The sequence below is a fragment of the Callithrix jacchus genome, chromosome 16, assembly GCF_049354715.1.
Source record: "Callithrix jacchus isolate 240 chromosome 16, calJac240_pri, whole genome shotgun sequence".
Taxonomy (NCBI): Eukaryota; Metazoa; Chordata; class Mammalia; order Primates; family Cebidae; genus Callithrix; species Callithrix jacchus.
In genome coordinates this window covers 64620062-64646370 of record NC_133517.1, presented here as the reverse complement: position 1 = coordinate 64646370, position 26309 = coordinate 64620062, and the positions used below count along the sequence as shown (strand labels likewise).

At 39.0% G+C, this 26309-nt stretch overlaps 1 protein-coding gene across 2 annotated transcripts in view; it reads right to left on the bottom strand.

The window, feature by feature from the left end:
• TMEM71 (transmembrane protein 71) overlaps positions 1-14432 on the bottom strand; it is a 48146-nt gene extending 33714 nt beyond the window's left edge. For both annotated transcript variants that reach the window (XM_035277364.3, XM_008983247.5), the window contains exons 1-5: positions 14248-14432; positions 12617-12692; positions 11273-11333; positions 6076-6288; positions 1709-1881 (exon numbers count right to left, since the gene is read on the bottom strand). In XM_035277364.3, the coding sequence (XP_035133255.1) occupies positions 1709-1881; positions 6076-6288; positions 11273-11333; positions 12617-12656 (487 nt within the window). In that variant the 5' untranslated portion in view covers positions 12657-12692; positions 14248-14432. The remainder of the gene's footprint in view (positions 1-1708; positions 1882-6075; positions 6289-11272; positions 11334-12616; positions 12693-14247) is intronic.
• Positions 14433-26309: the final 11877 nt, after the last annotated feature.

Below are 26309 nucleotides of genomic sequence, written 5' to 3'. Positions count from 1 at the left end.
AGCCAAACCATATCATGAGTATATATCATGATATGGTTTTGCTGTGTTGATAGGATGAGAAGAAAAAGGAAGAAGAGGCAAGGGCCCATTCAATCTTCTAATTTGACTTCATCCTCCTTCACCTCTCCTCTTCCCTTCCCAGCAGACATCAGAGTCTTCTATAGGCCATTCTTTATTTCCTCACCTCTCACTCTCTCTTCACTGTACTCCTGGTTCTCTTCTGCCACTTTCCCTCCACTACCAGTCACCCCCAGGCCAATGAATCTGGTGAACATTCAGTCCTCATTCTATTTACCTTTCCAGTACGATTTGCCATCGCTGAGTGCTCCCACCTTTTGTACCACTATTATCTCAGGAATTTCATTACACAACACTCTCTTGGTTTTCCACTCACTTCTATGAATGCTTCCTTCCTAATCTCTTCTGCAGGTTAATCGTGTCCTATTTATTTATTCAGTGTTTGAGTTTATAACTCCATTTTAGGCTCTCTCTTTTGAAAATTGTGTATCTCCTTCCTAATCCATCTCATCCACTGTAAGGCTTCAATGACCTCCTAGACTGATATGATTCCCAGATATATAACTTTAACTCAGCTTCCTCCTCTGAGCTCCAGATTACAAATATCAACACCATCCTGACGTTGCCTCTTGGATGTCTTAAAGAAACTTAAACTCATTGTGTTCCAAACCATGCATGCTATCTTCCCTTACTGAGCAAGTCTACTCACTAGGCAACTCACACTCCAGACTTTTTTTATCTCCTCAGCACAAAATGTTTTTACTTTTTCCCTTCACCCAGAAAAAGCCCCTCTCGTTGTCTAGCACTCATCTCCATCGTCAGTTCCACAGGGAAGCCTTTCTTATGTTTCCAAATGAGTCAAAACCTCCATTATATCACATAACCTTTTTTCATGGCCCCCATCACAATTATTATGCCATGTTTGTGCAATTATTTAACAAAGATCTAAACCCCAGTGCCTGCTCCAGGAGACCATAAGACCCAGGAAGACAGGGGCTACATTGTTTCTATTCATCTTTTTACCCCCAACCTACCACATCACCTGGAAAATAGTAACTGCCCAATAAATATCTGTTGTTTTCATTCTAGTAATAAAAATAATTGTAACCACAACTTATTGAGCACCAGAGATTGAACTATGACTGACTGTCATTGTCCCATTTCATCTTTAAAATATGCTTTGAGAATCAATATGCAAAAGTCAGTAGTCGATTCTGTACACTAATAACGACATTCAAGCTGAGAATGCTTGAAATAAAGAATGCAATCCCATGTACAATAGCCACAAAAAGATAATGCACCTGGAATACATCTAACCGAAGATGTAAAAATCTCTACAAGAAGAACTACAAAGAACTGCTTAAAGAAATTACAGATGACACAAATAAATGGAAAGACATTTCCTGCTCATGGATTGGAAGAATCAATATCACAAAAATGGCCATATTGCCTAAAGCATTATCAACTTCATAATTTACACATTTACATTAGGCTATTTTCCATGACATAGACACATATGTGTTTTGATCACACATGTAGTATAGAGAGAACTTTAAGTGAATTTTTAAAATGTGGCATCTCTCCATCAGAATGACTGTCATCTCTGGACTTGATGTTGGTTGAGGACCACAGGTTACCAGTGCCCACTTGGAAATGAAATTTTGCTATGGAAAGGAAGATTCAAACTCACCATCTCCATTGTGGTGGTCTGTGTCCAACCTCCTGATCCCATCCAACCAGTTGTCCTCACTTGGAGAAGAGTCGATGTCACCAAAGATACTTCCATGTAGCCAAGATTTAGAGGTACTGAGGTTGAAGAGAGAAGAAAAGGGATGGCGGATTCTCTTTTTCTTTCTAAATATCCTAGAGAGAAATGAAAGCATGGAAAACAATGAATAATGGTTACTTGTAGTTCAAAACTGTGATTTGGTACACCAGTACATCTCTACAACCCAAGTCTGCTCACTGCATTAATTCTACAGAAGTTTCTCAAAATTATGCTGTGTGCCTGGTCCTTGGTTCAACGTCGAGAAAAATAAAAGACAAAATTTTGCATGCGATGTTTGCAATGTTTTATGGGAGAAAGAAAAAAAATAACGCACATATAGGTTATGCTTTTCTAGAGTGTATTCTGTGCCCGGCATCTTTCTTAGTGCTTTACAAAGATTAACTCACATTATCTTCAGAACAACTCTATGAAACAGGTGCTATTATTATCCCATTTTTCTGATTAGGAAACTTAGGCACAGATAGGTTCAGTCACTTGGCTGAGGTCATGCAGCTAGTAAGTGACCTAGTTGGGATGCAAACCCAGAGAATCTGCCTCCATGGTCTCTGCTTTTGATCACTATGCTATATAGCGGATATATGCTCTGAAAGGATTACCTAGAGGCTGCTCTGAGGGCACCAGGAGTGGCATTACTAATTGATAATCGAGGGAGGTTTTCTGGGAGAAATGAGTGCTAAGCTTCATGAGATGATCTGATCTGTTCATTGAGGAGCCAGTGGGTGTGATTAGGTCATGCCAAGAAGTGAAGCTGGACAGGTAAAATGAAGGCAGATAATGATGAACTTCATATATGATGCAGGGGGGTTGGAATGTAGTGTTGGAACAAAGGGAGATGGGGAAGAGAGTGGTGATGACATAATTTGATTTGCATTTCCAAAATTATTGGTAACAGAGGATGGCTCAGAGGTGCACAACTGAGGGCAGAGAGGCTAATCAAAGTGCACAGGGGAGTCACTGTTCCGTATCTGCCTGTGATGTGTCAAGCCCTGTGCTGAACACACTATACTGAGGGCCTGAACTAAAGCTAGGTAACGCAAGGCCAAGTGGGACAGCTTTCCCATCACATGCAAGATGGGCATGGAACAGTTTTCCCAACACAAAGTGCTGCTCTCCTCTTGGGACATCCATGGCTGCTATCAGAAGATGCATTTTGAGTTGTGTTTTCCCTTGGTGGTTAGGATGAATTACAAGCCTTGTGCATTCTTTATCCTGATGGTTCTCAACCAGGTCGATTTTGGCTGCAGGGAACATCTGGCAGGTTCTGGAGACATTTTGTTAACATTACACTAGGGAGGAGTCCTCCTGGCAGATGGTGAGAAGAGGCTAGAGATATCATTAAACATCCTACAATGCACAGGGCAGTTGCCCACAGCAAAAATTATCTGGTATGAAATGTGAATAGTGCTACTTTTGAGAAAACCTGCTTTATTTGAACGCTCTCTGTCATAGGTTTCAGGAATGGCAAGTTGAGAAAAATGGTAGAGTTCATGACAGTGGAACACATTCCTGTGAAAATGAACCAAATTTGAAAGATTCTTGTAGGTTCTAAGATGAGGTCATTTAAAACTGAATAAACTCGAATTAGAAATGTTTATTCATTTATTCTTATATTCAATAATTTGTTAAACAAAACTTTATTAAGTACCTATTAGGGGATGGGCACTCATCAAATTTGAGAACAAAAAGTATGTATAAAACGTCTTTAACATCAAGAATATCTACATAAGGTGGGCTAGAGTTAAAAGTGGTGGTTGAAAATTGATTCTCTAAAGTTGAACAATCTGAGCTGAAATCCTATTTCCACCTAATAGCCCTGTGAGCTTGGGAAAGTTACTTAACCTCTCTGAACTTGTGTCTCACCTTTGTGAAACAGGAATGGCAGTAATAAAATCTATGTCATAAGATTCCAGAGCAGGAGTTGAAATCAAATGGTAAGATACATGCAAAGCAGTTGAAATAGCCCTTGGCACACAGAAAGCAATCAGTGTATTTATTTTATTTGGTTTTTTAAAAACAAATATTGGCAGTTATATAAGGTGAAATGAGAAGAAAGTAAATAGAGTAAAATCTCCCTGAAGGAGGGTGTCTAGCCAATGTAAGAAAACCACCTTGCAGTAGCCTGGCCTGGAGAATGCACTGGAAGGTGAGTCATCCAGGAGGCATCAGAATACTCAGGTAACCATTGCAGAAATTTAAGCAAGAGGTAATGGTGGCCTGAATGAATAAAATAGCTAGGGGATCAAAGAAAGAGGAACAATTCAAAATCATTTTAGGAATTAGACTCGTTTGGTCTTAAATTTTATGGTAGAAACAATAAACTTAGCTGAACTACGTCTTTCTGCTCCCTTGCCATTAGGTGTGGTCACGAGTCTAAGGTCTCCCCAGGGGAATATGAGCAAAACTGATCGGTGCCATTTATTGGCTGGAGCCTTGAGCAAAGTAGCTGTTCTTCCACCTCACTTTCTTTCTACTTTTACCAGTTGGCTCCAGGCAATTCCACCATGCCACAGCCTCTACAAGGTTCGCATGGTTAGCAGATGCATTTGACAGAAGAAATCTGGATCTCTGAGTCTCTGCTTCAAGGTGAGTCACCAGTTAAGCTAGAACAGTCATGCTGGACAATTACATGTGCAAGAAATAAAAACCAGATTTTATTAGATCTAAAGGTTACTACCTGTACTTTTAGATCTAAAGGTTACTACCCGTACCATCTTATCCTGACCAACTGACTAAAAGGGATGTGTGAATAAAAAGGTCAAGTCGGGAGAGACTCTCAATGAAGGATAAATGGTGCTTCTTTTCTTTGAAATAGAAATCATGTGAGAAACATTTTGAAAGAAAGAGGACATTTTCTATTTTAGACATACTCAGTTTGAGATGCCTATAGGAAATCCCTTCCTCCCTCATCAACAAGGGATGACCCTTGTTGAAGAGGGTCAGAGAATAAGGGTTCTCTGACCCTTATTCCAACTTGCCCATATAAGTTGAATTGACCATTGAGATGGTAGCAGATTCATGCACATGGAGGCTTGAAATGTACCTGTTGTTGGGGTAAGTCCTCTTGCATTTACGTAGTTATAACACAAAGAACATTCTTCTGTGGTCCACTGGTCTCAAAGTTGGAATTCACACTTGATTCCAACTGAAGCCAAGCTCCACCTGGTTCAGATTAAACCAACCTACTTCAACTGACTTCCAAACATGTGTGTGCTCATTGTTTTATATCATTAAGATTTGGTAGTTATTTGTTACACAGCTATTGTGTCAATAGCTGATGGGTATAGTCAGCATGTGGGTGATTTTGAAGCAAAAGAAAATGAATGTGATCATCCAAATTTGTGATCCAAAGTGAACTCATCCATCTTGTTTCCTCAAACATGCTCCTTGTTTCTTTTTGATCTTGGCAAATGGTCCTACCATCCATCCAGATGACAGAGCCAGAGTCCTAAGATTCATGCAAGTGTTCTTCATTTGCTGGACCTCCCACATCTTTGGATGTCCAGGATTCCACCTCTTTACCGTTCTTTTTATCTATTTCCCCACCCTTACTCTTTCATCATTGCTACCACGATTTGCTTTCAATCCATATACACCCTGCCTTCATTTTTCCCATTGTACTCACTTTCTACTCATGTATTCACACACATTCAACCACCCAACTTTTCCATTGCAGTCACTATTATTTTTCGAAGAATAAATCTGATAATTTGTCAATGGCCTCTCTTTATTTATAGAGTACAGTTCAAACTCTTTAGCCTAAAATTTAATAGCTTTCATCCAGCCCCTGTTCCTGTGCTCAGTCTTCTTTCTTACAAAACACCCCTTCTCACCCTAAGTTTGTCCCTACCAAACTATCTGCTATTCTCCAAGTCTTACCAGGGTCTCTCAGAAACCCATACCTGTGTCATCTTTCCAGAAGTCCTCTTTCCTACTTTTATTTTAACTAACATCCTACACTGTTCAAGACTTAAATCAGCCATCACCACCTCTAGTCAATTTGTTTTTACCTATTCCCCAGGTAAACTAGATTCTCTTTCTTTTTCTCCTTCACTGCCCCCTGACAGGTTTCTATCCTGGCACCCATATTACTTCACTGGTTTCATTTGTTTTCATGTTGGCTATGCCTGTCCCCTCTAACCCTTTGTATTTCGACAGTTTGGAGCAATAATGCACTCCTTATAAAAGACAGTTGAGTGAGTAAATGAATGAATGAATGATTAATGGATGGATTGGATTTCAAATTTCCTTCTGTAATATGCTTTGCTTACCTAACTAAGTTCTCTTTGTAAATAACACGGGTCTGAGATGGGTTCAGAGTTATGTTGCCATCTTTGTTGCACAGGAAGCTGTCTTCGGTCCAAATGTAGTAGCCATTGGTGAGGAGTCTGGGACTTCGGCGACAGGTATAGTGGGAGCCCGTCAGGGGATTTATGGAGCAGCATTCAAAAGAATGGTCACCATCTAGGACATCACAGGTGAAACTAAGAAGGAAAAGGGAAAGCCTTTTAAATCTCTATCTATTACACCAGTCCTGTATAAACCACATCTCATCACTGTGAAGGAAAATAACCTCTTTCCAAATATGACTGTGAATTACCTCTGCAACCATTAGGAATGCCACTCTTAACCTTCTGGGCTTCATCTCCTCACCTACGACAGCATTGAACTACAGAACCTTTAGTGCTTCTTTCTGTTTTAAACTCTGGTGAAAACACGATGGCTAACACTTTCCTCATCATATGATGAACCTACATTTGATGTTAGTCTACTATATTTTTTTTGATGAAATGTTGGCAGCTCAAAACCCCCTCTACTCCCTTACTTTGAATAGCTCTCCAGTTGCCATATTTTTATTCTCATCACTGTAATAGAGACATTAAAATTATGTGGTCACCAGAAACATATGAAGTACAGGGTGAACAAGCACTCAAAGAGATCTTTTTTGGCCTTTGCAAATTTTTGCCCAGGTTGGCTGCACACATGGGCACGCGGTTACCTTCTCTGATGTTGTAGCCAGGGAAGTCTCATAATTATTTGAGTAAATCTATATGTGTCTTAGGTTTAAAAAACAATCACATTGAGTTGAGCATGGTGGCATGTGCCTATAGTCCCAGCTACTCAGAAGGCTAAGGCAGGAGGACCCCTTTAGTCCAGGAAGTTTGAGGCTGCAGTGTGCTATTCATGCCTGTGAATGGCCACTACACTCCAGTCTGGGCAATATAGTAAAGCCCCTGTATCTAAAGGAAGACGGGGAAGAGAGAGAGAGAGACAGAAGAGGAGGAAGAAGGAGGAGGAGGAGGAGGAGAAAGAGATGGAGGAGGAGGAGGAGGAGAGGGAGGGAGGGAGGGAGGGAAGGAAGGAAGGCAGGCAGGCAGGAAGGAAGGCAGGCAGGAAGGAAGGCAGGCAGGAAGGAAGGATGGAAAGAAGGAAGAAGGAAGGAAGGAAGGAAGGAAGGAAGGAAGGAAGGAAGGAAGGAAGGAAGGAAGGAGTAAATTACAGGCCCCTATAATTGACAGGGAATCAAATTATTATGAAAATATTTCATAAATCTTAAATTTCTTGAGGTGAGATTTAGTGGAAGCCTGGTTACAATAGTAATACAGCCATATTGGAGAAAAAAATATGTTATGTGCTATTTCTTCAAAAATGCTTGCATTTTTCTCCTCTCTTCTCCCTTAAAAAGTATTTTTCTTTCTCCTAAATTCCAACTAATCTCATTGTCATTTTTGTGTATGTATGTCTGCCTCAGTAATTATTTTATACATTTCTGGAGGACAGATACTGTGAGCCTAAAAAATTTTCAGTATGTAAATAAATTCAATACGAGTTACTGAATGAAATCAGCTGACAGACTATGGAAATCTGGTAAAATATGTGAAAATATATAGTGTCTAAATATATTTGAATTCCTGGGGTGGTTTTGTGTCAATCAGTTAACAGTGATGATATTATAATAGCTCTCATGTGCTCTTTACCTTGATGTTTTCAATAATTTCTGTATATTATGTGTTCCACTTAATTGCATAAATTGGGATCATAGGTTTCCAGAGATCACAGATTCTAAGAATCAGAAGGAGTTTTGGCGGTCATGCCTGCAGCCCTACCAAATTCTGCTTGTTCCATCTACTGTATTTCCAGCAAACATTGTCCTGTCTCTGCATGCAAACCTTTGGTAAGAAGGACCCCACACTTACTAAGCACCTCCATGCTCCTTAACTGAACAAACATGACTGGAGCATACTGGAAAAGACAGGAAATTTGAAGTCATCCCCCCTGCCCAAGTCCATAATTCCAACTCTTTCAGTGCTTAGGTAAGTAACCATAATCCAGTCACTTAGCCTCTTAGACTCTTTCCTTATCTGTAAAACAAGAAAACAAATCTCCATTTTGGAGTTATCTTAATAATTAAATAAGAAAATAAATGGTCTGTGCTTAGCACCTAGTATGGGTCTCATAAATGTTCACTTCCTCCCTTCCTTTCTTTCCCTTGCTGTGCTGTTCCTTCCATTTTCCATTTGAGATCTAATCAGCTATCTGAAGAATTTTCATGTCCTCCCTGGGTCCTCGCTTCTCCATGCTAAAAGTGCTACAGTTCATTTAACTGGTCTTTATACGACCTAACCTAGTTTTGATCCCTTAGCTGTCACAGTTTGATGGCTTTCCTCTCAGTAGTCTCCACTTTTTAAAAATCCTCTTAAGTAACATGGCAACCATAGAACCCAACCCTTTAGGTGTGTCTGCCCAAGGAATATAGAGATTATCACCTCCCTCATTATAGAATCCAAGTCTTTAGCAATGAAGCTGAAGTCACATTAGCTTGATTCTTTTATTCCCTCCAGTTACCAACATATTATCACACTGTTAAGTCTACGACCATATCACTCTGAACGCACCTGATCTCATCTAAATAATCTATCAGTTTCTAGTCTTTCCCTGTATATTTAGATGTGCTTTTCCTCTCTTAGATTTTTGGACTAATTTTACATTAAAGAGTCAATATGTAATCAAAACTTTGCAGATACATAGAGCTAAGTTTATACCCTGGGTTTCAATCCTGGCTCTACTTCTTGCTAATTATTCTCTTCAAGGCTTGGTATTTTTTTTTTTTAACAAATGTGAATCTGTGCAACAAAGATTACCCAAAATAAACCTCACAGATTGCATAAATATTAAATGTCATAGTTTAATGGAGGTTGTTAATGACCATGCTTTCCATTGCCTAAGTGTGGTAAGCTAAATCTGTTGGCTACCATTTGAATGAGCTATTCATATTGTGCTATTAGAATTTTGAAGGATTATGATTATATTACATAATATTTTTAATATATTTACATGATACAAATATGTTGGAATCTACATGTCCTCAATACAAATCATTGATAAAAATATTGACTAGTACGAGTAGAAATTTGAGACTTTGGAAACACCAAAAGAGACTATTTCCAGACATGCACTGACACACTCTAGCAGACATTTTGGTTCTTGTTACCCCTATTAATAAATAAGAAAATGGAGGCTCCAGTAGGATAAACTCATTGTTCAATAACTCAGGGCTGATAAGTGGGAGAGGCAAGGGAAATATCTAGATCTTTTTTCTCCTACTCTAGTGCTCTTTCTTCTATATTATTTTGCCTACTTGAGAATTAATGAGGCAACTGTATGGTCCTGGACACTTAGGAGGTTTCAGAGTTCTGGACCTGTATTTCTAGCTGTACTCCAATTTCCCAGGTTTCAACATTCAACAGTTATCAACTACGGCCTCCCTGACCCCCAGCATCTTTCCTTTTTAATGTCCCTGCCTTCATCCTCTCTTGATTGTAAACAAAATGAAGACACTCTTCCAACACCCAGATTATAGTTAAAAAAAAAAAAACCCTTCTGAACAATATCAAACATTTAGAGCAGATAACAAAGTTATCTCTAGATCTTGACTCTTTGCCTCATTCTGTTGTAAACTTAGTAGCTGATTCTTTTCAGCAGGTCCTTTCCAATTCGTTTCTAAAGTCCAATCCTACAGTAAAGCCCAGCAATGTGCCTGACTGCCTAAAGACAAAGTCCTTTCCTTTCATGTGAGGTTACTAACTAGGCCTTAGAAGAGCCTAAATCATGCCTCCCAGGATAGGACAAAGACTGGGTGGTGAAAGGACAAATATCATTAGGGTCATTAAAGAATTTTAGATAATTACACACTGATAAATTACAAACTGTCTCTCATCTTTCTGTACTTCTGCCTCATGCACTACTGAACTTCTGATATTTTTACATTTAAACGTTTATATACAATGTACTTAGTCTAGTAATAAAATACTATTTCAAATGAATGTGATTTATCGAACACTTACCATGAGTCTGGCCCCCCACTTTGCCCTTTATCTACTTTTCACAAATCTCTAAAATTTGTGATTTAGTATTTCCTGATCATCTAGCAGGAGAAAAAAGAAAGATTTACAAAAACAGCAAATTACTTGGGTATTTTACATAGCTAGTAAGTGGCAGAGCTATGATATGAGACCTGGTCTATCTGACTCTAAAACATGGATCCTTTCCACATGTGCCTCTGCTCATATGGATTCATTTGGTAGTATCAGGAGGCCTACAGTTTGCAAGAAGGAGTGGGTCCTAAAAGGAATATATGATCTCTTTATATTATAGGCACATTTCACAAAATGTTAGGAGAAACATCAACTGACGTCTTTATAGGAAATAAGAGACAGTCAGAGAGTCAGGAAAAAGGGAAGAAAAATGACCCCCTTGCAGGACTTCAGCAAAAGGGTAGGCTATACATGTTTTAGTAGAGCATGAAATTCAGTCATCGGTATAGGATTCTGTTGCTCTTGTAAAACACGATAGGAAAGCATATTTAAAAGGACATCAGTTTGAGAAAAAGTAGCCATTCATCAGTATCCAATAGTTTCACCACTTGCCGGAGAAACAATTCAGAGACATGATATATAATATAATATGATATATATGTATATATGCATTATTCTATTAGGCAAGTTTTCATTTAGCATGCACATGGCACTGAAAAGATATAACATATCAAAACTAGATGATAGCTAAAATAATAATTTCAAACCAATAACACAACAAAGCAAGACATACAGGAAAATAATAATAATAATTGCTATTATTATTTTGAGATGGGATCACGCTCTGTCACCCAGGCTGGAGTGCAGTGGTGCGGACTTGGCTCACTGCAACCTCTGTCTCCCAGATTCAAGCAATTTCCCCGCCTCAGCCTCCTGACTAGCTGGGATTACAGGCGTGTACCACCACCACACCCAGTTAATTTTTGTATTTTTAGTAGAGACGCGGTTTCACCGTGTTTTACTCAGGCTGGTCTTAAATTCCTGACCTCTAGTGATCTGCTGATCTTGGCCTCCCAAAGTGCTGGGATTACAGGTGTGAGCCGCTGTGCCCAGCCAAGAATGACTTTTTTTTTAAAGAAGGCCCATAAAATACCTTGGAAAAATGCATGTGGGAGAAAACTGTCCAGCATATTCTCTTTCCAAACTGGAAGGACCTGTATAAACAAATGAGAGAGAAGTAGAATGTATCATACCTGATTAACAGTCATAAATGTTGATACATGTGTATCACTTGTGCAACAGTATACACTGTTGCAAATATCACTAGTATAAAAGTATACACCATTGCAAACATGAAGGAAGGTAAGAAGATGGGAATAGCTGATGTCGCAGCCTCAACAGGAAGACTCCAACTAGTGTGGACACCCTTATTACCAGGGCTCTAGAGGAAGCAAGACATAAACTAGGGACTTGTATCTCCGTCTCCCTTGTAACATTCCTTTAGAAGTTCCTTAGTGCAGGATGAGGCAATAATAAACCATCAGCACCAAACTGAGCTCATGAAAGGATGGGGAAAAAAACGTCTTGTGTGCAGCAGGAGAAAACCCGAATCAATTACCCAATGTATTGGTTATTGTAGCTTACTCAGTAATCTGTGGAATTCAATCATTGTTCTAGACTCTCCCTCATTAGTGCATATTAAGACACTTATAGGGTAAAATAGTGAGCAAAAGCCATTAGTGGGGAAGAAATAAAGTTTTGTTTTATATAAGATTTTCTAATGTATAAATACTGTGAGTATTCTTAATTATAGAAATCTCATCCATCCATTCATTCCAGTTTAACCAAAGGCATGACAACAGACTTTACTTGGTGAAAGTTGTAGTTGATTAATATTCTAAACTCTAAAGCAGAATTTGACTGTGTGCAGAGATGGTGTCAATAGTCCTAACAGACAGGCTTAGTGAAATTTGATTCCATTATGGACAATTAGTATCTAGGACAAAGAATGGAATTTAGACTTTCAGATTGGGTTGGTTGATTTGTAAAGCGAAAACTGTGGGTGTGTGAGGGAGAGTGAGAAGTGGGTTTCGGGAGAAAATAACAAGAGGAAGGAAGAAACTTGAAACCACTACCGTTTTCACAGCGCCCTTATTTTCTGCAAGTAGCTATCAAAATCATTCAGCATTTTTTATACACAAACAGTTTTGCATCTTAATAGTAGCTGATAAACAGTCTCCTTTCACATTTATGCACAGGCATCTAAAAAAAACGGTGATTTTTTTTTTTTCTACTAGGAGGAAAAATACCACATTTCTTTCAAGGAAAAAAAAAAGAAGTGAAAATCATTGCCAAAGTGAACACTGGCATTTAAGAAGCACAAGCTACTGACAGATGGTTAATGGTCTGAGTATCAGCAAAATCAAAGCAAGGAAATTGCTAAAAGGAGTCTAATCGTTCAAAAGATAATTGCGTATCGCAGTTCTTCTACATTTACTTGCTACTGGTGTTGACATCAGTTGAGATATTCGGTACATCTTGGGAAGGCCGCTTGTTCAAACTTCACAGATTCTCTGCAAAAGACGTTAAAAAAAGGTGGACTATATATTAAAAATAGAAAATTATGCCAAAACAGATGGCATCTACTAATTGCACTAGTCAGATTTGTTTACTGAAATAATACAGATACAGAATTGAAGGTAGGGGACCAGATTGAAGACACAACTTCTCAAAGTTGTGTCTGTCTCTATGACTCTGAACATTTGCTATTGCCTCACTCCATGCATCTCAATAACCTTTTCCTGTAAATAAGAACCACACTTTATTTGGATAATCTAGACTTAAAGAGGTTGATTTGTAATCCAAAGAAAATAATGAAAGTGAGGTATTTGATTAAGAAATCTTAATAAAATGACTGGTTCTAACAGTCATTTACCTTCAAAAACAAACATATTTGTATTTTAATCAACTGACACAAATCAACTTCATTATCAAGTTTCAAACGGTGCTTGGAGATTGGCGTCTCTTTTGCCCAGCAACTTAAACCACTGACAGGTAGCCACAGAGAGTGTTTTTTTAATAGTTTTTACCAGCTTGGACATTCCTAAACATCGTAAGTAACATTGCACTAAAGATTGCATACCACTGGGAAGATTTTAGAACCCAGTTCCCATGAGCACATAACTTAATTTCTCAATCACAAATTAAAAACATACCAAAGTATGCAAATTATGCAAACTTTGATCATTTACTGTCTATCAAATAGAACTATCTTCTGTTGACTATGAAACTTTTGTATATAGTATCACTGTCCTAGTCGTTTTATAAGGTAGGACCAAGTTCTTTTCTGATTCACCACCTATGTCCACATTTTGCAACATGAGAACTAGCAGTAATGGATTGTTTTTACAGCTGTAATACAATCAATCAAACCAGGCGAATTCTACAGCTTTAAGTCTAATATTTCAATAAATTATATACAAACCCTATTAGGAAAATGCAAAGCTAATGGAGACCTTTAAAGATGTCAGGATAACTTTTCGGCCTTCCTTGGAAGATCTCTAAATCAAAGCACATATTTACAAATTTCATTTGTTTGGGATACAAAATAAATCACAATAATATAATGTAATATATCAGTATGTTACTTGTCCTTTTCATTTTTGATCAATATTGTATGGATGTGCCCAGCCTAAATAACCTTATCTTAGTGTTCCCCACGTATTAAACTTAATTTTCAGCCTACAAATCTTGCAGCAGAAAGCAAGATCTTATTGTTCTATCTTACAAGTGCTTATAGCAATCTACAGGAAGTATGCTGACATTCAATTGAAAATTAGTAACAGTAGGGAAAAAACCCTTCAGGTACGGATCTAAAACTTTTCAAGAAACAGAATCTACCAGTTCCATCAAAGCAACACATCTGTTCTGACAAATAGTGTGCTCATATGTGTTTCTTCCAAAGGGAGTTCCCAGCCTCTTCTTCCAATTGACAAAGGACAAAATTTTACTGAAATAGAAAGCTTCCTGTTGTTGACCCTGGAGAAATAGAGGACAGAGCAGTTCCTCAGCTGAAATGTCTGAATGTCAACAGATGCAGAAGTCTCTTAATAAAGGAATCCACCCTACCTTCTCACAGATGCCCACAGGCATTGCTGTACACAGGTGCTTGCAGAGTTTTGTCTTCAGCAGCCTCTTGTTCTCATCTGTTTCCAGGTACAAATGAGTGTATAGTTCTTGGGAAAGTCAGCCTTACAAACCGTCTTGTTTTCTTTTGAAAACAGCCTGTGTAACCAGAGGCAAAGAGGCAGAATGAGGTCACACTTCCTGTTGGGCTCACATCAGTAGCGTTCACACTGAGGAGTGTGGTGAAGATTTCAGATAGTTTCCTGGGCCAGTGGCAGGGAATCTGCAGCCCATGTGTCAGGCCAGCTGGTTACACCCTGGTCACTAGAGGGGTGGTTTTCTGAGCTAACTTGTCTGTGAGAATGTGAGAAAGACTTTTAGCAAACTGACACTTCCTGCTCATCATCTGGCCACATTCATTTATAAGTAGTGCATAGTAGTGATCTTTGTCCAAATCACTGAAATTTATTGAGGATAATGCACTGATGCCATTAAATTCAGAATACTATTAAATAGCCAAAGCTTGATCTTCCAAAAATTTCTATAGAGGCAATATATTTATCCACTAAAGGCTGGGCTTTACAAAAAACTATATAGATGGCATTTTACATACACATTATAGTAGAGCGCAAGTACTTGATGCTGTTTGTGGGTTTCTATACATCTGTACTATTATAAGTGATAAAAGAAATATACATTCAAACACATTCCAGCAACATCGAGGTACCACTGCATAGTGGAAAGAGTGTGGGTTTTGCGGTCACATAGAGATTCAACCTGTGTACCATCCTAGTTGTGTGACCTCAGATTTGTGAGTTACCCCTCTTAGTTTCAGTGTTCTTGATTATAAACATAGTAATATATATGTCACATCATGGCTTGAAGAATTAAATGAGATAAAAGAAATGAGAAATAATTCAGTCCTCAGCACAGACGTACAAGGTGTATTCCTTCTCTGTTTTCTGTAAATCAAGTTCTCTCTTGAGACACCAGCTGGTCAGGCTGGCAGAGAAGTTAATCTCATCCTTTCTTAGGGTTCCATTTCCCCTGAAGTTCTGCCACATGGCAGGATCTTCTGTAGAACATGTACTAGGAAGCAGAAGCTGTCAGGAGAGCCCATCTAATTTCAAAGTTCCCTGTCTCTGGAACTTCATGTCTAATCCTTACCCCTTGAGTGTGGGCTGAAGCTGCTGACATGCTCCTTGTAAACAGAGTAAGGCAAAGGTGCTGGGTTCCACTGCCATGATAAGGCTTCTGTCTTGTTGGACTCTATTACTTTCTTGGCTTGCACACTTTGATGAAGCAAGCTGCTATGGTGGAGAAGCCCACGTGGCAAGGAATCAAGGGTTGTCTCAAAAGCCAGCAAGGGACTGATGCTCCATCCAACAGCCAGGAATTCAGCCAAGAACCAAGTGTGTGAGCTTGGAAGTGGCTCTTTCTCCAGTTGAGCCTTGAGCTGACTGCAGCTTCATCTAATGCTTGATTGCAGTTGAGAAAGACCCAGAAAGAGACAACCCAGGCTAGCCCTGCCCAGCTCCCTGGTCCTTGCAAACTGGGAGGTGACAAATGGTGTTTTAAGCCACCATGTTTTGAGGTAGTTTATTACACAGCAACAGATAACAGATGCATAGACCTAACACAGGTCACTTCCTAAGCCACCTGTCATTGCTGACCACTCAGTCAGCGAGTCTCTGCTGCTTTATTGCCTCCTGTAGAATATAGTCACATTTACTCAAGGCTACTTCTGGTCACCTCTGCCTAGATTTATCAGACAGCTATTCTGTTCCACAGCTGTTTGGTGCTCTCTTTATTGGAATTCACAGTTCTCTTCTTCTCCTTTTCCTGTTTTTTTTTTTCCTTCTTATTCTTCATCCTCCCCCTTCCAGCCTTGGCTTATCTCTTCCAGATGAGAGAGGAAAATCCTTCTGACTCATTTGAGACCCTCTACTCTTCCTGTACCCACAAATCCACTTCTCCAAAGAGCTCACATCAGAAAGACTTTGGTCTATTTTGTTTAAAGATCTGACACATATTAGAACCTTATTATTTATGATCGTAATAATTGCTAACTTTAAGGAGTGCTTACTATGTACCAGGGACTGTTCTAAGCCCTTTCCACACATCAACACATTAATTGTCATGTCAATTCCACGGGAGAGGCTCTATTATTATTCTCATTTTACAGATAAGCAAACTAGTTTAGAGAGTTAACAACCTTGTCCAAATTCACATAGCCACTAAGTGATGAGTAAGCAGAACTAGGATTCAAACCCTGGTGACAGGGTTCCCAAGTTTGCATTCTTAACCTATAAGTGACGAATGATCACATCCAACGTGTTTCAGCATTTCCTACCAACTAGGCGCTGCACTAAACACTATGATCTTGTTTCAACCTCACACAGCCCTAGAAAATAGGTGCAATTATAATCCACATTAGGACAGAGGCTTATAGAGTTTACATGAATCTTTCAGAATTGCCAAGGGCCAGAACTAGAGTCTAACCCCATGGCTCCTCTCTCAATCTTCTCTCTTGAGGCCCACTCACCTTCTCGTTGTTTCTCAAACACTAGACATGAATATACTTCAAGATCTTTGTGGTTAGTGTTCCCTCACCCTAAGGGTCACAGGGATTTCTTCCTCCCCTCCCTCAGCTCCTTGCTCCATTGTCTTGCTACTAAGTTGCACTCTACACCACTCCCTAGTCTCTCCCTGCTTTATTCTTTAGCACTTTTTACCAAGCAATATGTCACACAATTCATTCCTTGTCAGTATATAAGCCTTAAAGATCAGAGAATATTGTCTTTTTTTCCATTTATATAGCCCCAGTATCAAGAATAGTGCTTCTCATATAGTAGGTTATCAATTAATGTTTATAGAGTCAACGAATAAATTAATTGCATCCAGGCAGACTTGCCTTCAGAACTCTTATTCTGCATGTTACAAATTAATGTTTCTAAAAGCATGTTCCACAGAATATTTAATCCTCCACTATTAATGGAGGTGATGTGTGTGGATGGGGTAAAAGATGAGTGTTAAATGTAGGTACAAAAAGTCCTAGAGAACGTGGGTCTCTGTAATAGAAGTCACTATAGAATCTTTTAAATGATATTCATACTCGTTACTATACACAGGACACATGATCTCACCATCTGTCAGAATTATTTGCTTTGAGAATCTTTTTGTCACATATCGTCTCCCAAGACCTGGGTTCCAGAGCTGTATGTTGCAAACTTCCATGTGCTACGAATCACAGAGGATCCTACAGAAGTAAGGCAGTTGGAGACTACGTGTCTCATATCAGCTCCCAGGTAAAGCAAAGCTGCTAGTCTATAAGATACTCTTTGACAGGCAGGATGCTAGAGAAACTCATTTTAGGAAATGCTGACATAAATTGGTGAACTTGACATTCAATTTTAACATACTACCAGCAATGAACAAACATGCCTGCATGCTTGCTTAAATCCTTCATGTACTCATGATCTCCCTTCCTACCCAAGCCTCATCCTGCTCTGGAACGCTGTGACCCATCAGATGGCATCACCTTCCACCCAATCACTCATGCCAGAAAATGAGGACAAATTGTGACTCCCATCCATACAGCTCTTACACTTATCATCTAAGTCTCCACCTTCACTATCTGCTCTGGGAGTCCAACTACGTCCTTCTGTTGCCTGGAATTCTGTGCCAACATGCCCAGAGCACTTGGCCTCCCTCTAATACATTCCCTATGCCATGGCCAGAATGACCTTTCCAATAGAAAATCTTATTATGTCACTTCCCTAATTAAATCCACCAGTGCTTGCCCTTGCTCCTCTCCCCTGTCAAGTTCAAAATCATCTTCATGGCTGCCAGGCCCGATAGGGTCTGGTCCTATTTTTCAGCCTCATTGTTCCCTCAATAGGCCCCATCTTTCTTTTAGAATTCAACCATACTGGCTTCCTTTCAGCTTCTCTTAGCTTTGCTCTACCTCAGGCCCTTGGAATGTGCTATTTTCTTCATCTCCCATCTCTTTCTGAAAGAGCTTTTTTTCTGAGCAGCCTCTCTGACCCTCCTAGACCAGGTTATGGATCCCATAGCTACCTGCACTTCACCTTCAGAGCATACATCACAACTGCAATTAATAAGCCAAATTTCCATCCATGTTGGTTCCTCTTCCTACACTGTGAGTTCTCAGGGAATAAGAAGAATGCTTTTCTTGTTTGCTATTATGGTTTCCAAGATTAGCATAGTAGGCACTTAATAATATGTGAGTAAAATTTAATTTTTTATCATCTAAGTCTGGCTGAGTTTTCCGCCATACATAGCCCAGAAGGGCCAGAAGGAGGTATATGGGAAAAAGCCTGGACAGGCTTATAATCTGGAAGGAGTTGGAAGCTAGCCAATTTATAACGTTTATGCCATAGGAAAAAGCAACCTCCAAATCTTAGTGGCATACAGCACTAAGCTTTTATTTTCCCACTTGGTTGCTTTGTAATACGCCAACTTGGCGAAGTGAAACTACATTTCCCAGAATTCCTTTTTTGTATGCTCCTGGTTAAGATAGGCCCTAAAAGCAACTTGTTCAAGATTTGGAAGCTGCAAGTGGAGCTGGAGATGTGTGTATTCTTGGAAGATCCACGCCGGTCAGACTTTGCAGCAGCTTATAAACGTTTTCACAGACCTGCTGGCTTGATGTTTGGACTTGGCCCAGAGCTCCAGTCCCTGCAGATCACTTCCTTCCACCTCACAGGTCCTCATAGAGGAGAGGGTGTGGCTCTACAGAAAGAATACCAGCTACTGTTTAGAACATACGCAGCAATGAGGGTGGAGTCTCAGAGACCGGAAAAGGCCTATGTGACTTTTGGTGATAGATCCACGTGTGTTCCACATGGTTCTTTGTGGATTCCAGTTTTCCGTGCTCTCCTCTGCTTCCTGTTCATCTTTTGATATTGAGCAACTGTCTTGTGACTTCAGGCTCAGCACCCCTCCTAAGAAACAGCCAAACTGAGCTCATTTACTGGTATCCATAGTGGAAAAAGTCAATTCCTATTTTACGTAATTGCAATTCTGCACCATTCTGAGCGGTTCTGCTTCTCTACTTGAATCTAACACATCTTTATATTATTATTATTATTATTATTATTATTTATCTTTTGAGACAGAGTCTCACTCTGTTGCCCAGGCTGGAGTGCAGTGGTACAATCTTGGCTCACCGCGGCCTCCACTTCCCAGGTTCAAGGAATTCTCCTGCCTCAGCTTCCTGAGTAGTTGGGATTACAGGCACCAGCCACTACGTCCAGCTAATTTTTATATCTTTTAGTACAGTTGGGGTTTCATCATGTTGGCCAGGCTGGTCTTGAGCTCCTGACCTCAAGTGACCTACCCACCTCAGCCTCCCAAAGTGCTAGGATAACACATATGAGTCATTGCGCTCTGCCGAATCTAACATATCTTGACCTGTGTTCATTGCAAGGTGGCTGTAGCTTTGCTCCTTGTGCCATCAGTTCAGGAGGCAGTACCCCTTATGGGTACTCAAATACTCAGGAGGCTGAGGTCATACGATCATTTGAACATGGGAGGCGGAGGTTGCAATGAGCCAAGATCCCACCACTGGACTCTAGTCTGGGCAACCAAGTGAGACTCTGTCTCAGAAAAAAAAAAATGCTGTTTTCACTTCAGCTTTCCAGAGGACACCCCAAAATCTTATTTAACCATGGCAACAGTCTTCAAGTCCAGAATCTCATAATAATCTCTACATCAATGTGGTTTCTCTTGATATAGGGACTTCTAAAGCACCTTATTCCATATGTCCAACATTCAATAGCAGAACAGAGATTGAATAACTTCCATCAAAACTTCTCCTATTTAGAAAGAGAGTAATGGGGCCATTCTGAAATGTTATAATCTATTGTTACAAAAGCCTTGTACCCTGTAAATAGGGAATGTTCCTTGATACAGCTCTGATTCTGTTCCCAAGGGGTAGCAACTCAGGCAATTGTGGCTCTTGTTTCTACACTCTGGAAAGTAAAAGTATTTTTTTTTCCATTACTCTCCTCAAGATTAGAGAATATGCCACCTCTGAAGATTAGAGAATTTGCCTTCCTTGGGGGCTGAGCAACTTTTTCAACATACTTTCTGCTTGTAGAAGTCTACAAAAAACTAAAACAGATTTACAAGAAAAAAAACCCATTCAAAAGTGGGTGAAAGATATGAACAGACACGTTTCAAGGATCTAGAAACAGAAATTTCATTTGACCCCGTAATCCCATTACTGGATATATACCCAAAGGATTATAAATCACTCTATTATAAAGACACATGCATACGTATGTTTGTTGCAGTGCTGTTTATGATAGCAAAGACCTGGAACCAACCCGAATGCCTATCAATGATAGACTGGACAAAGAAAATGTGGCACGTATACACCATGGAATACTATGCTGCTATAAAAAACGATGAGTTTGTATCCTTTGTAGAGTCACGGATAAATCTAGAAACCATCAATCTTAGCAAATTGACGCAAGAACAGAAAGCCAAACACCACATGTTTTCACTCATAGGTGGTTGATGAACAATAAGAACACTTGGGCACAGGGAAGAGAACAACACTCACTGGGCTAAGTTGGGGGTGGGTGGAGGGGAGGGAAGGGTAGGGACAGCGGGGTGAGGGGGAGGGAGGATGGGAGGGATAACACCGGGAGAAATGCCTGATGTAGGTGACAGCGGGGAGGGAGACAGCAAACCACCATGGCATGTATATACCTATGTAACAATTCTGCGGGATGCAGGATGTACACATGTACGTGCAAGCCCAAAATATAATAATAATATAAAAAAGAATTCAACATACTAGTCACATTGGGAAGATTAAAAAAAGAAGTTAGCAAATGGAAAGGTAACTTTCTAACTTTTAGTTGTCATAATCTCTTTGATACCAAGCTGGCACCTCTTTGACTGTATGTTCTATAAAGACCATATTGGCACCTTTTCATGCATTTGATTTCAGTCAGCTTTATGTTCAATATTCATACTTATAATTTTTTTTGAAACATGCTTCTTTTGAGAAGTACTCTTTGTTTTTAAATTGCTAGCACCTTGAATTTATTGGACAACCATTTGGTTAGGCATCTTTCCTGTGTCATGTAAATAATTCATGGGCACATCTTTGAAGAACTTTCAAACTGTTTGGGTTTATGAGAACTGCAAGATTATGTTGGTCTGTATGAGTTGTGGTGAAATTGTGAGATCATAATGACACTAAGGAGTTTTGTTACTTACAGGTAATATGGGGGTGGGGTGGGGATTATACATACAAATATTTTAAGAATATGATAATTAAATTATAAGTGATCCACTAAAAAAGGACATAGAAATCAGAAGTGGCAAATCAGGATAGATTTGGATTTATTTAAACTGGCTTGCTTCAATTCCCTTGTAATAACACTGGAATACTTCATGTCCAAATAGTGATAGAAGAATGAGATTTCGAATGATTTGTCCTGTTTTTTAGAATCCACAGTTTCTACGTAATTAAATTCATTGCAGTACTTTCACTATTTGCCTTTAGATTTGATTGTCTTATAATTGATGTTCTCAAACTTCCTTTCATCACAAATATTTACATTCCTTCCTTTTACTTTAAAAAATGCTGTATTCAGCCAGGCATGCTATCCGCACCTGTAATCCCAGCACATTGGGAGGCCAAGGCAGGCATATCATTTGCTGCTAATGTGTCTTTTTAGGATTTATAGAATATTTCCTGCAACTAGAATTCCTGTCTCTCAAAAATGCTGTAGGTATATCCCTACTGTTTGCTCAGGGTTCATTTTTGATTGCAGCTTTTTTTTTTTTTTTTTGAGAAAGGGAGACAGAGATGGGGAGGGACAGATTATGAAGTGGGGGTGCAGAGGAGGCAGATCGAGAGAGACTGATTAGCTAGTGAAATTCTACAATAAAGTCTTAATAAGAGTTTACATTCTGGGCAGCAAGAACAGTGTCTTATTCATCTCTGTAATCTCCAGCAGCAAATGCAGGGCTTGACACAGTATGTCCTCAGCAGATGTGTGTTTTCATGGAATCATAGTGAAACTGGGACTATTCTTAGAGATTACAATAATTAGTATATGGTTCCCTGAAAAAGATGAGAAAGGAACATTAGGAAGCACCTGCCAATTGTGTATCAATTATAATTTACCAAACATAATTTCGATTTCATTTAATCTTCATTACAACTCTACAAAGTAGATTTAAAATTTTAATTTCCATGTGAAGAAGATCAAATCAGAGAAGTATCTAGTCCCAAACATATTTCTAATGTGTCAGGTCTAACATACAATTCCTGGTCTCATTCAAGATCCCTGGATCTTATATGGTTTATTATTTTAAGTTGTTGTTTAAAAAACAATAGCAAAAAGCAAGTTAATGAACTGATTTCCTTCAAATCGACAGTCTCCTATTACCTTCAAGATAACATAGCTATAAAAAAAAAATAGGAGAGAAAAGAAAGAAAATCAAAGGGTGTTTCTTCTCATCCTGGTGAAACTGGCTCTGTTGAATGTTTTGCAAAAATACAAAAGAGGAAGTAATCCGATACTCGACCACAAGGGTGTGTTGCCTCAATACTTTTACTAAGGCAAACCACGAGCTGTGCAATGCTTGTGCTGACAAATTATCTGCCCCTGCCCTACTCCTTCTCCCTCCTGCAGAAAGGGTATTAATTCATTCGAATGTCCACAATTACCTTGGAGATATTGTTACTGTTTTTCTGTCCTGGCCAAGAGGCCGGACATTTAGAGAAACTGTGAGTGACTGGAGCCCAAATGCTGACCCTACGCATTCTTCCACACTAAGACTTTCAAAGTATCGAAGTTACCTGTTTGCATATTTATCTACTTGTCTACATTGTTAAATGCCTTAAGATCAGGAATTAAACTTATCTGTCATGCTCTCTGAAACTAGTGCTGTGTGCTTGGCACATCACAGATGTTCAATAAATGCATGTGGAAAAGAAATGTAAGTAGAATATTTTCATTTGTCAGTTCTTGAAACTATGAAGAACTATAAGGCATTAATAATTATAAAGGCTCCATAGAACTCTTATTTGAAGCCTACTCATCCTTCAAAGGAATATTTTTTAGATGGAGTTTCGCTTTTGTTGCCCAAGCCAGAGTGCAATACATATTTTGAATGTCTCTTCCTCTGTGCTGTCCTTCCTGATTTGTCGAGTGAGAATGACCATATCCAATAGTATCTTTGTTTCAAACTGATTTATATTTAGCTTTATATTGTATTTGGCTGCTTCTATATACATCTCTGTAACATGGCAAGTCAGCTTTGAATGGGTACCCAGTTTTATTTTTCTTCTTGTTCCCTTATTCTACATCACCCAGTCTCTAGCATTAGAAAAGAATTCAAAAAGAGTGTGAGTGATATGAACTGCATGTGTGTCTCCTTGTCCCCCAAATTAATATATTGAAGCCCTAATCTCCAATGTGATGGTACTTGGAAGTGGGGCCTTTGGTAAGTAACTACGTAATGAAGGTTGAGTCTTCATGAATGGGATTAGTCCCTTAGAAGAGACAAGTGAGATGATCTCCCTCTGTCTTGTAAGGACACAGTGAGAAGGCAGCCAGCTGCAAATCAGGAAGAATCCCAGGCACCAAATCAATTGGCACCTTGATCTTGAACTTCCCAGTCTCTAGAACTGTTAGGAATAAATTTCTGTTGTTTTAGCTACCCAGTCTGTGGTATTTTTTAAATAGCAGCCCAAACTAAGGCATCAAGTGATTAAACAAATAATGACAAATGAATGCATATAAGTAAATGAATAATGCATGCTTCACATATGCTGTCTGCCATATTTGAGGATGTCACCGAATTGCTGCTAGGTCTGTTCTCAGTGAAAACAATGATCACTAAAAGAGTGAAAATATTCACTCCTTGGTGACTGCTAATTTATGTAGTTGCTGTGTTCTGCTGCTAACCCTCTCCTTCCCTAATTTTAACAATCCACAGAAATGGGGACTGCATGTTACAGAGACTATCTCTAAAATCAAAGACTTACAGAATTAGGAATGTGAATGTTAGGCCAATCTCTCACTAGATTTGTCTCTCAGTTGGCTTGGTTTTCTAACTTTGCAAACCAGGAAGAGAATGGTCAGCTTGGTTGGATGATTGAAAATTGTAATCTGGAGTTACCATTGTGTTAAATATCAGTTATTTTTGCTGTCTCTATTTCAGTCTTTTTCTTTTAAGTAACAGCATCCAAATTTTGCATTAAAGAACCCAGTCATCCTCGCTGCTTAGTCCATTAGGTTTGGACCAGTCTTCACACTTATCTGCCTGCTTAGGCGTTGGAACCCAGTTTAAGCCAAATCAGTACAATTCATCCCCACGGCCACCATGCTTGGTTCAGGTTTAGGCACCTAACTTAAATTAGGCCAGTGAGAGAAAGACTTCTAGGATTTGTTTTTACGGTCACCAGGATGCTGTCGTGGCTTAAGCTGTTGGTGATTGGGATGTGGATTCCCAGAATCAAGCCAACCCTTAGGAAATAGAGTGGAAGAGGTTATAGTTTTTCACTAAATCAAACTGACCCAGAAGGCAAACTTATCCCTGTCTTCTATTAATTCCCCAAACTGAAAAATTCCCTTTATGCTTACACATAAAATTTTTATTAAATCTTCTGTCATGTGCGACAAAAAAGAATCCCCACACACTGCAGGTGTGAATTTTTCATGTACGTATGAATTGTTCAGCGTAGCTTGCTAAAATGCAGATTTCCAGTGCCCAAACCTAAGACATAAATCAGGGTCCAGGAACTTGCATTTTACCAAACAGTGCTGCATTTTAACAGACTGTCTTGTTAAAGCAGTGTCCCTAAGCTGCATACACATCTGTATAATGCAGGTAACTGGTGGACCAAAGCTTGAGAAATACTGACATAGCTAATGCAAGAGACACTAGTAAACAATGATAAAAATCGGGGGAGGTGCAAAAGTATCACATAGCAGCGGGAAGCAAAGACCATTCTTTGTCCTGAATCAGAAATGGGAAAAGATTTTGAGCTGTCAAGAGTGGATTCCATATCCAGTGTACCACTATTTATAATATCTTTACTAATTTCTCATAATTATTTCTTCCTGCTTTATGTGGGATGATCATATATCTCAGTTTGTCTAGAACTGTCCAGGATCCACCTGTCATTCTGGTGTAATTATTAATAGCACTTCCTTCCATTCTCAAAAGTGTTCAGGGTTGGATGATAAATTTTATGGTCACTCTCTTGCTTCATGGTAATCTGCACACAAAAAAAGAGTCCTTTGTCCCCCTTGCTGCATTTGCTGAAATAGTCATACATATTTTCTCTATGTGATGACCCTGAGTAGCAGAGACTTTAATATCTTAGAATCATTACTGCCAAGCCTTAAAGTTTTAAAAATCTCAGAAATCCACGTAATTGCGCTGAGTAACATGTACACTGAGTAACACATAAACTTACAGATATATGAATATATATACATATGTATATACTAACACATGTTATAAAGTAATACGTATTACTTGAATATTCTATACTTTTACTAAAATGAATAAATTGTATTATTTACTTTAATAACATATACTTTAAAAATTTTTTTAAATTATATTCGTGTATACAGACATGTTTAAAATGATTTGGAATACCCTGTCATCCTTAGAGTTGGCTCATTCTAATAAAGTGGAATATAAACCTACAAATCACATCAGAGATGTGAAAGAATGCTGTAGGAACATGCGAGAGATGACATCTCTGCCACTTTATACATGGCCTAGAGGTCCTATTGCCAGGGATTAACTCTGGAACAACCATAACTTCTGGTCAGTTGATAAAGGGTTATGGTGACAGAGAAAAGAGAAGTGAGTGTTTGGCAGGTGAGCGAAGTGATGCCAGTGTTCTTTTCAAAGATTTTTATGTACCTGGAATGGAGAGATTTGACAGAGGTTATCTATCACAGCAGTTTAAATTTCTACTAAACTAACCTTAAGAAAAGAAAAAACCTTGAATTACTTTGATTTTCTTACTAATGCTAATTATAAATATTAAG